General features: G+C 41.4%; 1 protein-coding gene and 1 long non-coding RNA gene across 3 annotated transcripts; both read left to right on the forward strand.

The window, feature by feature from the left end:
* The first annotated feature begins 2,778 nt into the window (after window positions 1–2,778).
* On the forward strand, window positions 2,779–9,688 carry LOC110505447 (BSD domain-containing protein 1). 2 transcript variants are annotated; one of them, XM_021584671.3, is made up of 11 exons: window positions 2,779–3,055; window positions 3,981–4,044; window positions 4,299–4,415; window positions 4,544–4,711; window positions 5,182–5,236; window positions 6,143–6,258; window positions 6,416–6,484; window positions 7,002–7,086; window positions 7,188–7,679; window positions 7,807–7,910; window positions 8,029–9,688. In XM_021584671.3, the coding sequence occupies exons 1-11, from the start codon at window positions 3,045–3,047 to the stop codon at window positions 8,053–8,055; spliced, it is 1,308 nt and encodes a 435-aa protein (XP_021440346.3). In that variant the 5' UTR covers window positions 2,779–3,044; the 3' UTR covers window positions 8,056–9,688. The 2 variants fall into 2 exon arrangements, with proteins under 2 accessions (XP_021440346.3, XP_021440347.3); XM_021584672.3 differs by having other exon boundaries at window positions 3,043–3,362.
* Window positions 9,689–9,867: 179 nt separating this feature from the next.
* LOC149972084 (uncharacterized) lies at window positions 9,868–10,446 on the forward strand. The gene is made up of 2 exons (XR_016491936.1): window positions 9,868–10,095; window positions 10,216–10,446. It is a non-coding gene; the product is annotated as an uncharacterized LOC149972084 (long non-coding RNA).
* The last annotated feature ends 1,042 nt before the right edge of the window (window positions 10,447–11,488 follow it).

Consider the following 11,488-nt stretch of genomic DNA (forward strand, 5'->3'; position numbering starts at 1 on the left):
TTTAAAAAACTCTAGTCTGCGCTCAACTCCGTGGAGGAGCTCAGCCCTAAAGGCTTATTCTGAAATCTTTGTTTGGCTTTCATTTTAGCTGGCCCTAACAATAAACACAAGTGGGTGCAAGGTTGGGGTTCAATTATGATAGATTTTTAAGCAGAATTTGAACGCAATGTTAGATTTAGTTTTGCCCTTATGAGAAAACATTGCAGTCAGAGCGCAGTATGCTGCAAATACTGCTTCCAAAAAAAGAAATATTACTGCAGTTACACAGTTACAATGCAGTATAATTGCAGTTATTCTGCAATTACTGCGTCCAGAATACCACAGTGGACTGCAGTGACTGCACTTTTACTGCAGTTTCAAAACTGCAAAATTCTATGTAAGTTTTACATATTAGCAGATTATTCTTTTATATCACACAAATTGACAACATTACAGGCTAAGAATGGACAGAGAGATATGTGTATGTGTTCTCCAATGCCAAATCAGTGTGTCTTGATAGCAATGAAACTGTCCCTGTTTGCAAATAATTTAATCTGAGATGTCATTAGGAATCTGAGCATGGTACTTTCAAAGGTTAGGCCTACCTTTCCACCCCAGACAAAGTAGGCCTACAGATGCAGAACATTTTAAACTTCAACTGCTGGCTACTCTTCTTCTGTGGCTTAACTCAATGAGAGAAGGCCACAAGTGTTTCCCTAAAAGCTGTCTGGGTTTAAACATCTTCTATTGTACAGAACGTGAAAAGCTTTATCAATTGATAGTGACATAATTGGATTACTTCCCAAGCAAAGCACAGCAAAGTTGTCTCCTCGGCTATAGAAGGTTGTAGCTCAGCCTCTGAATGTCAGAGGAACTAAACAATCCCATATCGATCATCGGAGACATGTTTTTCCCAGCTATTTTACAGCTTGTTTCTAGCATACAGCACTGTGGACCAAAGCGCCGTTATAAATCACTTTATATAATCCGTTTTTTTTAATCTAACAAGGGGTAGGCCTGTTTTTTTTTGCCATTTCTTTAATAAAAAGTAGGCCTATGGCATACCTTCTCATACCACCTAAATTAGAGTCTTGGTTTTAATTTAACAGCCCTTCACTGACATAATGATGGGTCGTTCGCGAACGAACAGCCCTTTTTGAGCTGAGCTGAAAACAAGGTTTTTCTGTAGATCATTTCCAAAATAATTATTGAAAGAGGATGAATCCTCAATGCAGAAACAATAAATAGTGGGGAGAGCGTATCAATCTGTTCCACCTAATTTGTCCAGTGTTTAAAAAAAAAAAACTTTTTTTTTGCAGGCCATCTAAAAATTAGGACAGGTAAACATTTATTTGATTATGCATTTTCCGATCTGACAATGGTAGCCTACCTTTTGGACTTTACATTTGAGATTTGCAATGTTTTTCATGGTTCTAAGTAAACTTTTAAGCATTTTCAATGTAGAGACATTTGTGAGACAAATGTGCTTGCTCTTTTACATGAACAGAGCCCAATGAACCAGCTCACTGAAAAGACTCGGAATGCCCATCACTACACTGACATGGAGGTAGGCTATTTAAAGAGTGCATGGTGGGTGGAGGAATTGACCGACAAATCTAGGGATATAGTACCCTATTGCCTACCTCGTATTTCTTAAGTAGCAAGAAATAGGCTCCAACACAAAGCCCTCTTGTTAGTAAAGTCTAATTAAAATTAAGAAGTTGAAATGAACTATGCCTACTCGAATTTGCCTACTTTCAGGACCATGATCTATTCATTTCCGATTGATTGTGCCATGGCTGTTGCCTCAAGTTTCAGCACCACAATGTGGCTTATTGTGAGGCCAATAACTCTGATAAATAGGCCTACATCATGGTCAAGAAACATATAATAATAAAATATATTTTAGTAGTAGCACGCTATCAAAGTTGACCTCCGGTCCTCCTCATTATCATGCTCTCCTCCTCAAACAGAACAGAACATAGGCTATAGGCTAGTCTGCATGCAAGACAGTGGCAACCTGTCATTCAGGACAGGTGGTCTGTTTTGAGCCCCACATTTTTAGCAAAATTTGTGAGCACAGCACAAGGTGAGTCCAAAAATGTATTGTATGCTACTGCATAAATTATGTAATATATTTAGTCTATTTACCCCTCTCAATTTTGCCTACTGTTCTGACTTTGTGGTGCACACGTAGCCTATAACCTGTTTTAGAGAAATGTAATCATTAAATAATTTCGCTGCCAGACAAGGCTCCACTGGTAGCCAGGTGTAGCAGTGGTAAGATGTTGGGACAGCTTTATGTAGGTTTGTGGGCACAATTTGTCACTGTCATAGCGCAATTAATGTATTGTTTTGTGTTGTGTAGTGGCTTTGCTACTAGACACTTATTTTTTTGCCCCACCAAGATTTACATGCTAAAATCGCCCCGGGTGCAAGTTTGTGCATTTTTTGGAATAGGCCTAATGAAACAGTGGTTCCCAAACTTTTTCACTCAGGCCCTCCTTCCATTATTGGGGAACAGTTTGCTGTTTTAAAGCTCATTTTCTTGCAACTCTATACATTTTGCCAGGTCTCGTAATGTTTGAGTCACTCAAATATCACAACAAAATCTATGGGCTAAAAAACATTAGCTGACATGGGCTAGTTGATCTGGACATTTCTGACCAAGTAAATAGCTCTCTAAGGTACGCAATGACTGACATGACAAGATAAAAACTGATGATGCACTACCCAATTTCGAAATGGCACCTTGTGCATTCTTCTATCAACTTTCAAGAGTAAATTGAAAGCACCCCCATTTTCCTCCAGGTACTCATTATGTAAATGTTGACCCATCCCTAACCATGATCCTTTGCAGACACAGACATAGTCCTAAAAAATTGCCCAAAGAGCTAATAATGAATTTGGAAAATAATAATACATTTTACACGAGCTATCTACCCTGAAGCTGTATTTAGTAGAAGCAGATACAAACTGAAAAGTATTTTTAGAGAGACAAGCTTATTCCTAATTCAGCAGGGTCAGAGTTCAGTAAGTGCCGGTGATGTCGTCATGGTCTGAAGATGGCTGAAGGGTGAGTGAGAAGTCGCAATATAGTTTTTGTTTGATAAATTAACCATCGTATTATTATCACACTTTTGGCATGGGTTTTCTTCATATAAGATGTTGCTTCCTTCATATTTAGCTCTTGCTACATTCACCCATTTCAAAACGTTCTGTCTGTTCTCGAGGCAATGTGAGGAAGTCCGTCTGTGTTTGTTTACCAAAATATTGCACCAGCTGGTTAGCTCGATGGCTAACGTTAGGTGGCTAGCTAGCAGTGACGAACAGACTGGTTGCTGCCTAGTCGCAGAGACAGACGTATTAATCGCGTGACAAATGTAATTTGGTCGATTATTACTACCTCCTATTGTATTTATTTAAGGCGATTGATAAAATACAGTTCCATGGTTCCCACCGTAACTAACTTTGTTAGCATGACAGCTAACTAGCTAGGCTAGTTGCTGTATACATCTAATGCACATTCACTGGGGTGTATTCATAACCTCTTGCAACTGAAATCGTTTAAGAACCAAACGAAATTAAACAGAGCAAACGGAACAAAACGGGAAGGCACCTACCTATATTTGTCCGAGAGAAACAGTGGACATACACTCCTCTGACAGCAATCTAGCCAGTTTAGCTGACTGGCTAGCCAACACATGAGGTCTATTCATTACGCCAATTATGCAACAAACAGTTTACTCCAAACTGAAAACGTTTTACAACAGAAACAGCGTAATGAATACACCCCAGGTGTTGGCTAGCCAGTCAGCTAAACTGGCTAGATTGCTGTCAGATGAGTGTATGCACACTGTTACTCTCCTGTCTGGCCAGATTGTAGGTAACGTTAGCTAGGCCATTAACATAGTTAAGTATCTAAAATGCAAGATATGTATTGCATGACATTGCCCTGTTGATCCATTTTTAAGTCTCATCACCATGTCTCTCGACTCCAGGGAAGGCTGCGAAGGCTGGTGGGGAGGCTGGCTTCACCAAAGCTTCCAGGCCGTCAAAGATAAGGTAGGCATCCATGCTAGCCTGCACAGATAATCAAGTTCTCTCTCCTTATGATGCATAATAAGCTACAAAATAAACTCGCTGGCTATTTTGTTATGTGCTGTTTATCAAGCAGGCAAATTCAGTGTTTTCTACATGACTCATGATAAAACATAAAAGTCAATGAATATCCTTGTGACGTCCAATGTGTGCTGCTATTGCAGACATCTTACCTTGTTTGGACTTGCCAATGTAACTCCAACATTTTGTTTTTACAGTCATCTGAGGCGTATGAGTTTATAAAGCGTGACCTGACAGAGTTCTCCAATGTAGTGCAACATGATACTGCGTGCTCCATCGTCGCCACAGCAAGTGCTGTTAGAAGCAAACTAGCGGTAGGCCATTTGGTTCTTTACTATGGGTCACAGTGACCCATATGAGAAAAGCTCATATGCATCGTCACTTGGTTATTTATAGGCATACTTCCTGTCTGACATATGCCACCTATCCCACTTTGTTTCAGGTGGAGGGCTCCTCTGACACCACAGAGAAGGTGAAGAAGAGTCTGTCCAGTTTCTTAGGCGTGATAACAGACACCCTCGCTCCTCCCCAGGACATGACCATCGACTGTGATGTCATTACGCTAGTGGCAACTCCTGCAGGCACCACAGAGGTGTATGACAGCACCAAGGTGAGGATGTTTAGACTGTGTTTAACTAATCACCGTGACCGTGTCATTGAACTACTTAAGGAAGAGATACTATGCTGTTTTACATTTTACTGCACTTACTGCTAATATACAAGAATGTATCTCAGAAATGTTAACATTGTTAGAGCTTCTCCCCCACCTGTTCAAACATGTACGAGTGGTTAGTCTCAGAAGTGTTACTGAGCTCCACAGCAGAGGGGATGGTTTATCCACAGATTTGTGCTTTAGGCTTCAAGAGATAATTTTTTTTTTGATATCATAACACAGTCTCTTTGTTGCAATACTAGATACCAGGGTTGTATTCACTAGGAACCAAACGGGCAGGAACCTACCTGAATTTGTCCATTCCAATAGAAACTAGTTTTCGGTGCAAAATACAACTGTTTGGACTAATGATTACACTCCAGAACACATGTTGTCACTTGAGTTACAGTTTGTGTTTTGTTCCCTAGGCTCGTCTCTACAGTCTACAAGCTGACCCTGCTACATACTGCAATGAGCCTGACGGTGAACAGTTCACAACTTTCTTTTCCATCTGTTTCTTCACTCTTCTGATTATATTCAAGAAAAGGTCATGTGCCATGCAATGTCACTAACCAGGCTTCAGTGCCTTCAAAACATAAAAAAGCCTACAGAATGGCAATGACAAGGGACTAAAGGCCCTATGTAATGTTTAGTCTGGAAGTCGTGATGGATTCTCTTGGTAACTTTGGAAAAGGGAATGAAAATAAATGTTCCGGGCAGGGTCCCATTCAGACAGTCAACTCTCCCAACAAATCACAAGTTTGGATAGGCGGGGCTTAAAATGCGATCAGAAATTGCTCATGAAATACTCTTACCATAACCTGTAGGCAGACCTGCCAGAACGTTGCTATTCGAAACCAAAATTTGCAGGCAAAACTTTTGCAGTGGTTTTAGTGAAGGTAGTTAATTCAAATTAGCCACTTGTGAAATACATTAATTAAAATAACCTCTGATCTCCATCTTGTTAGCTGATATTTTGTGTCCTGGGGATGTTTACATTAGGGCAACAAGCAAATAAGGCAGTGACGTAAGAACTCCTCCCATTCCTCTTGCCAAACTAATGTTGTCTAAGGGCTCTATTCAATCTGAGAGACAACTAAATGTCTTAAAATGCGCTCCTATAATCCAAGCCTGCAAGCACTCTCGATGGATTTTTCTGAAGCAAATGTTACGTGTTTTCAATTTCTGTGTAGTGGGCATTAAAATCAGGTTTATGGATTGGGCCTACCCATTAACCATGGTCAAAATGAACTCTTATTACAGTGAATACAAATAACTTGTCAGGACAAGACTTGGGAAGTTTGGACTTCTTATTTTCATGCGGTTAAACTGTCAAACATTGTAGTGTCTTGGGTGTATTTTAAATGTGTGGCCTGTGTGTTGTCCTAGGTCCCCTAGAGAAGTTTGATGCGTGGCTCTCCTGCTTCAGTCTGGAGGAGAGGAAAGGAGAGATCTCTGACCTCCTGGTCAACAGCCCCTCCATCAGGGCCCTTTACACCAAAATGGTACACTTATCTAAACCCTCCTGTTAAAAGGTCTTATCATAGAAACACTAGAGCTTAACATTATTTACCACATTAATAGAATGTAAGTGAATTATTCTTGTTCCTAACAATACAAAATCTGGGTGTAAAGTAGCATATTATGCATTTTCATTCCTAGGTGCCAGCAGCTGTAGCCCATTCTGAATTCTGGCAGCGGTATTTCTACAAAGTCTTTCAGTTATACCAGGTAATTCCCACTTTTGTTACTGGCATGGATAGGTCTTGTGAACTGTCATGCACCCACTTCTATTACGTTAGAAAGTAAACTCTTCCCTCTGCTGGACAGTTTGGAGAGGGGCCTCAGAGCTCTGGTAGGTTAGTAAAGACTCTGGGGAAAACATTGAGATTGTGAAAGCTAATCTCAGCACCCAGAGCCAAATCTGCTACTCGATTTGGGTTCAGATGCTTTCCAATGTTTCTTAACAAAGTCCACACCCTCTTCTGCCAAAGCCCGTTCCCAGCCCCTTCTTCCTTTTCTGGAAAGTCCACCTGTGTTTATAATATTTTATGTACTGCATGCTGACAAAATGGAGGTATCTTACAATGTTTTCGATGCAACTATTTCACAGGTAAGTTGTGTGTATTAGATCATTTTCAAGTTAAAATACCCATCACCACTTCATAGCACCATCTCCCTGAATACATAAAAACACAATCTGGTACTGTTCTGCTGATGGGTAATAACTATTGTGACTGACCACCAGGAGGAGGCGAGAAGAGTGGCCCTGAAACAGAGAGCAGAGCAGACTACCCACACAGAGGCTCTGGGCTGGGAGGAGGAGGATGAAGGTGTGTTGGATAGTGGATTTCACAATGGTGAAATGTTTTAGATTAGTGCAGGTCTGTCTCATGTGACTCACTGTTCTCTCTCTCCCTTATTTCTACCCCAGATGATTTCCTTGGTGCAACGTCTTCATCTCGCCTAAACTTCACACCCCCATTGGAAGACCCCGCGACCCAGCTGTCCCCACTCACACCAGTCACCATGGCGACGACCCCGCTCAGCCCCATCCCGTCGCCAAGCGGGGAGCGCTCCTCTACCCTCTCCCTGAGCAGCGACAGTGGCAGCCTGCCCACCCAGGTGGAGTTGAGACCAGCCAGGCCACATCCTGCAGTCGTTGAGCTGGCCCAGAAACTCAACAAGGCCAGCCTGGAGGAGAGCGAGCCAGAAGGGCAGCAGGAGGAGGAGAGTGAACAGGGGCAGCCTGAGGTTCAAGTAGAGGCCCCAGCCCAGCCTGAGTCCACAGGGAAAGCTACAGCTGAGAGAGTAACAGTCCAGGCTCCTACCACCAGACCAGAGACAGAGGGGCCCCAGGACCTGAGGGTGTTTGAGCTCAACTCTGACAGCGGGAAGTCTACACCTTCAAACAATGGCAAGAAAGGTAAAAGGACATTCTATTCAGCTATTGATGTGACTGTGATTTGATTGAATAGGTCCTAAGCTGTTTGTGTCGTAGAACAGTGTTAAATGGTCCTATCTGACCCTGTGCTCCCCCCCAACCCCTGCAGGGTCCAGCACAGATGTCAGTGAGGACTGGGAGAAGGACTTTGACCTGGACATGACAGAAGAGGAGGTGCAGATGGCGCTCTCTAGAGTTGCCGCTGCAGGAGAGGTGGGCTAGGATGTATTTGTCATATTTCTTGTTGTATTTCTTCTAATCTCAAACTATAACAAAGGATAACATGCCTTCGAAACAATTGTGTTGAACTAAATTACATGTTATTTTTCAGCTGGAGGATTGGGAGAACTGGGACTGACGATTGCCGTGCCATAGTGTTTCTATCCCGCCATTAAAGCAAGTTCTTGGCCGACGAACCATGCTTAACATGTTTTAACTCTTTGTCAATGCCGTCACCATGTCACATTTGTTCGTAGAGGAATGTCTGATGGGTTTGGACCATTTTGCTGAAAGCTCTAGCAGAGCAATGGAAATCCAAGGCAATAAGATTTGTGAAGGCACCATCAGCTTTCAGTTTGTGCGTATAAGTCTCAAGGCTGATGACTCAGTCTTGTTGGTTATTTCTTGGAACAACTTATGACTTAGAGAATGACACTAGTTTAGTTGGTGTTCCATTTGACTAAAGCTATGTAACATCTATGAGGATAGGTTCCCCACATAAGGGGAGTTGCTGCTCTCTCTGTTCTGAAATGCCACTAAGTACATAGTTGCTAGTAGTTATTCCTAGTTATAAGTGGGGGGGATTATTATTTTACTTCAGGCTGCCGAATAGCCATAAACTGTAACGCTGCTTATCACGTTACATAAGATGGAGTTCTTCACATGTGATTTATTGATTGGTGAATATGATTTAAACTTGTTTCCCCCCCCCCCTCAAGTGATTTATTAACTTGTTTATCTCTTGCAAGTGAATATTCAAAATATACTTTGGCCTTCATAGAGAGCATTAATTTTGGATTCACTCACAACTCTAGATACATGGCCTTGTCAGACACACTGTAGTGCGGAAAATATATCTAAATGTTTTGTCACACAAGACACTGATCTGAGTCTAAACCCAACTAATCCATGTTCTACGTTTTGACTTTGTTTTGGTCTTTGTCCTGCTTAGTAATTGATGTGAACATATCTCTTCTGTAACCTCCAGAGGCCATGTCTCCTTTTTATTTCTTGTCTCTGCTACACTAATGTTCACATCTATTATGCTATCAGGCCTGTTTGTCTATTATTCTGGGTAGGGAGGGGCTCGTGTTGTCAATCATCAAGAGAAGATCATTATGATGCAATAAAGAGGTGCCATGGTGCTTGAGTTTTGGGCTTGGATGTCTGAGGGGGATATGGTCTTATGTTATTTTGGATGTAAAATAATTAATGAGTAACAACACAGACTGCCGATCCCACAACCTGCTGTGCTTAGTATGGTATTGACAGACTGCACAACAGCTCTGGAGTTACCAGTGTGCGGGGAGTCGAGGCAGTGAGGGCTTTGTCTGCTTGATTTATGTAACGATACTGCAGAATGCTAGCCTATACTGTATTGCTTCATGCTATTCTGATATTTTATTGTAATAACTGTTGTCTTCGTCAGTGTAAACAGTGACCAACACAAAGCATAAAGATGTAGTCTACAGATCTTTACAATGACTGCTTTTTATTTGAGTATAATTACTCTGTGCTTTGTTTTGCATGGCAGTGCAATCACATGCATACAGTTCTACAGCAGATGTACCGTTTTAAGTTGTACGTTTCTGGTTACTAGTAGCTTGTTGGAGGAATTACTTAATAATGACTTGATATGTTGCATGTCTCATGTATTTCACTTGACATATATTTGCACTTTAAACACCAGTACGTTTAAAGCTGTTTTTTTAGGCAATTATTTTTCTCTATTTTTCAAATGAGCATTGTCATTAAAAAGAGCATAATGCAAATGGTTAGTCATTGTCTGCACATTTGTAGGGGGAAAAAAGTTAGTGGCTGTAGTTTGTCTTCAACTCTGGATTTCTAGAAGATCATTGCTGCTGAGAAGTGAACTTGTCAAGAGCTGAACGTTTAGGCCATTATGATGGGGTTCACCTTTGCCAGGGTAACGGTAACATCGCTACGTAGGCAGGCGTCATCGCTCTGGTTTTACACCACATCGGACGTCGACAGTTTACAAGCGTTGAAGGTCTGCTTAAAAATCAACCATGACAAGGCACCACCTCCAGACTAGAGTTTACAAAAAGAGATCGCTGCCGGGGGGCCATTTGGGTCTACCGAAATTCATTTTAGCCGCAAAGAAGTCTCTATCTGCAACATGTCCATTAACCGACATCGATGATGTCCCGATATCTCGGTAAATATGCCTTGTCTACAGTCCTGTTAGCTAGGCCTAGACCACGAATCAGTGATTCAAATATGTGACGTTTTTTTCCCTTTTTTCTCAATAGTTGTTTTTCTCTTTTCCCACTGATAGCCAGCTGCGCAGGTGTCCAGGTAACCACTGCCTAACCGTTTGGCGTGAGGATGTTTGTTTAGCGTCCATGGTGAACAATCCCTCGCAGACCCCGGAGGGCTGAGTAGGGAGACCGAACAGCTTGTCCTCAAAGGGGAAAAAGTAGCAGTCTAATTGCTCGTCTTACAATATCAAATTGGATTGCAATAATTATTGGAAATGCGTCAATAAACGTTAACATTTAAATCCAAACTTTGTCCTTTTCTAATAAATAAATAAATCTTATTTATTGTACTGATTTCTGTTTGGTATGGCTAAATACTGTACCATGGAGTAGAATCGACACTGATGTCTCGCCTGGCTTTAGGGTATTTTTTTCAAAGTAGGCCACCCGGTGGCAGTGTTGCCTCATTTACTTCAGATTCAGAACATGCCTCCTTTTCCACCCTTTTCCAATGGTTGACGCTGCAGCACTATTGTTTACCAATTTAATCCACTGGAGCTAATTCTGAATTGGCATTTATGATTCACAATTTACCCCGTCACAATAGATCCCCATTTTCTCCATGTCCTGAGCCACAATGGGTATTTGTGCAGATACCATCTTACTGCTATAATGGGGCAATGGCAGCCATCCTTTAGTTGGAGAGATGCTGCTTGATTTTTGATTTCCACATAAATGGATGCATATTAACACGTTGTATATTTCATATCTGAGGTATTTATTCTCTAGTTTCCCCTTTTTATAGTGGTTGACGTGTGTATGGGCTTGGCTTGTATGGTTCTGATGGCAGTTGTGGCGTGTGACTGCGGTTAATGTAGGTCACAGAACAGTTTGCAGAGCCTGTTATTTTGACCCTTTTGTTTTCTAACATGGATGCTTCCCTAGCATGGATGCTTCCCTAGCCCTCTCCAAGAAATGGCCATGATAGACATGAACAATAGAATACACATACAATGCATTCGGAAGGTATTCAGACCCCTTGACTTTTTCCACATTGTGTTACCACATTGTGTTACATTACAGCCTTACTCTAAAATTGATTAAATTAACTGTTTTCCTCATAAAAATCTACAACACCCCATAATAAAAAAGCAAAAACAGGTTTAGAATTTTTCGCAAATGTATTACAAATAAATACGAATACTTTATTTACATAGGTATTCAGACCCTTTGCTATGAGACTCAAAATTGAGCACAGGTGCATCCTGTTTCCATCCATCATTGAGATGTTTCTACAACTTGATTGGGCATGATTTGGAAAGGCACACACCTGTCTATATAAGGTCCCAC

This window comes from Oncorhynchus mykiss, chromosome 25 (genome assembly GCF_057628025.1).
Source record: "Oncorhynchus mykiss isolate SJ-2025 chromosome 25, ASM5762802v1, whole genome shotgun sequence".
NCBI classification, from domain to species: Eukaryota; Metazoa; Chordata; class Actinopteri; order Salmoniformes; family Salmonidae; genus Oncorhynchus; species Oncorhynchus mykiss.

Excerpts from the sequence above, each read along its gene's own strand:
- LOC110505447 (XM_021584671.3), top strand. Across the intron at positions 4,045-4,298 it reads TCCAGGCCGTCAAAGATAAG|TCATCTGAGGCGTATGAGTT; the intron begins GTAGGCATCCAT and ends TTGTTTTTACAG. Across the intron at positions 4,416-4,543 it reads CTGTTAGAAGCAAACTAGCG|GTGGAGGGCTCCTCTGACAC; the intron begins GTAGGCCATTTG and ends ACTTTGTTTCAG.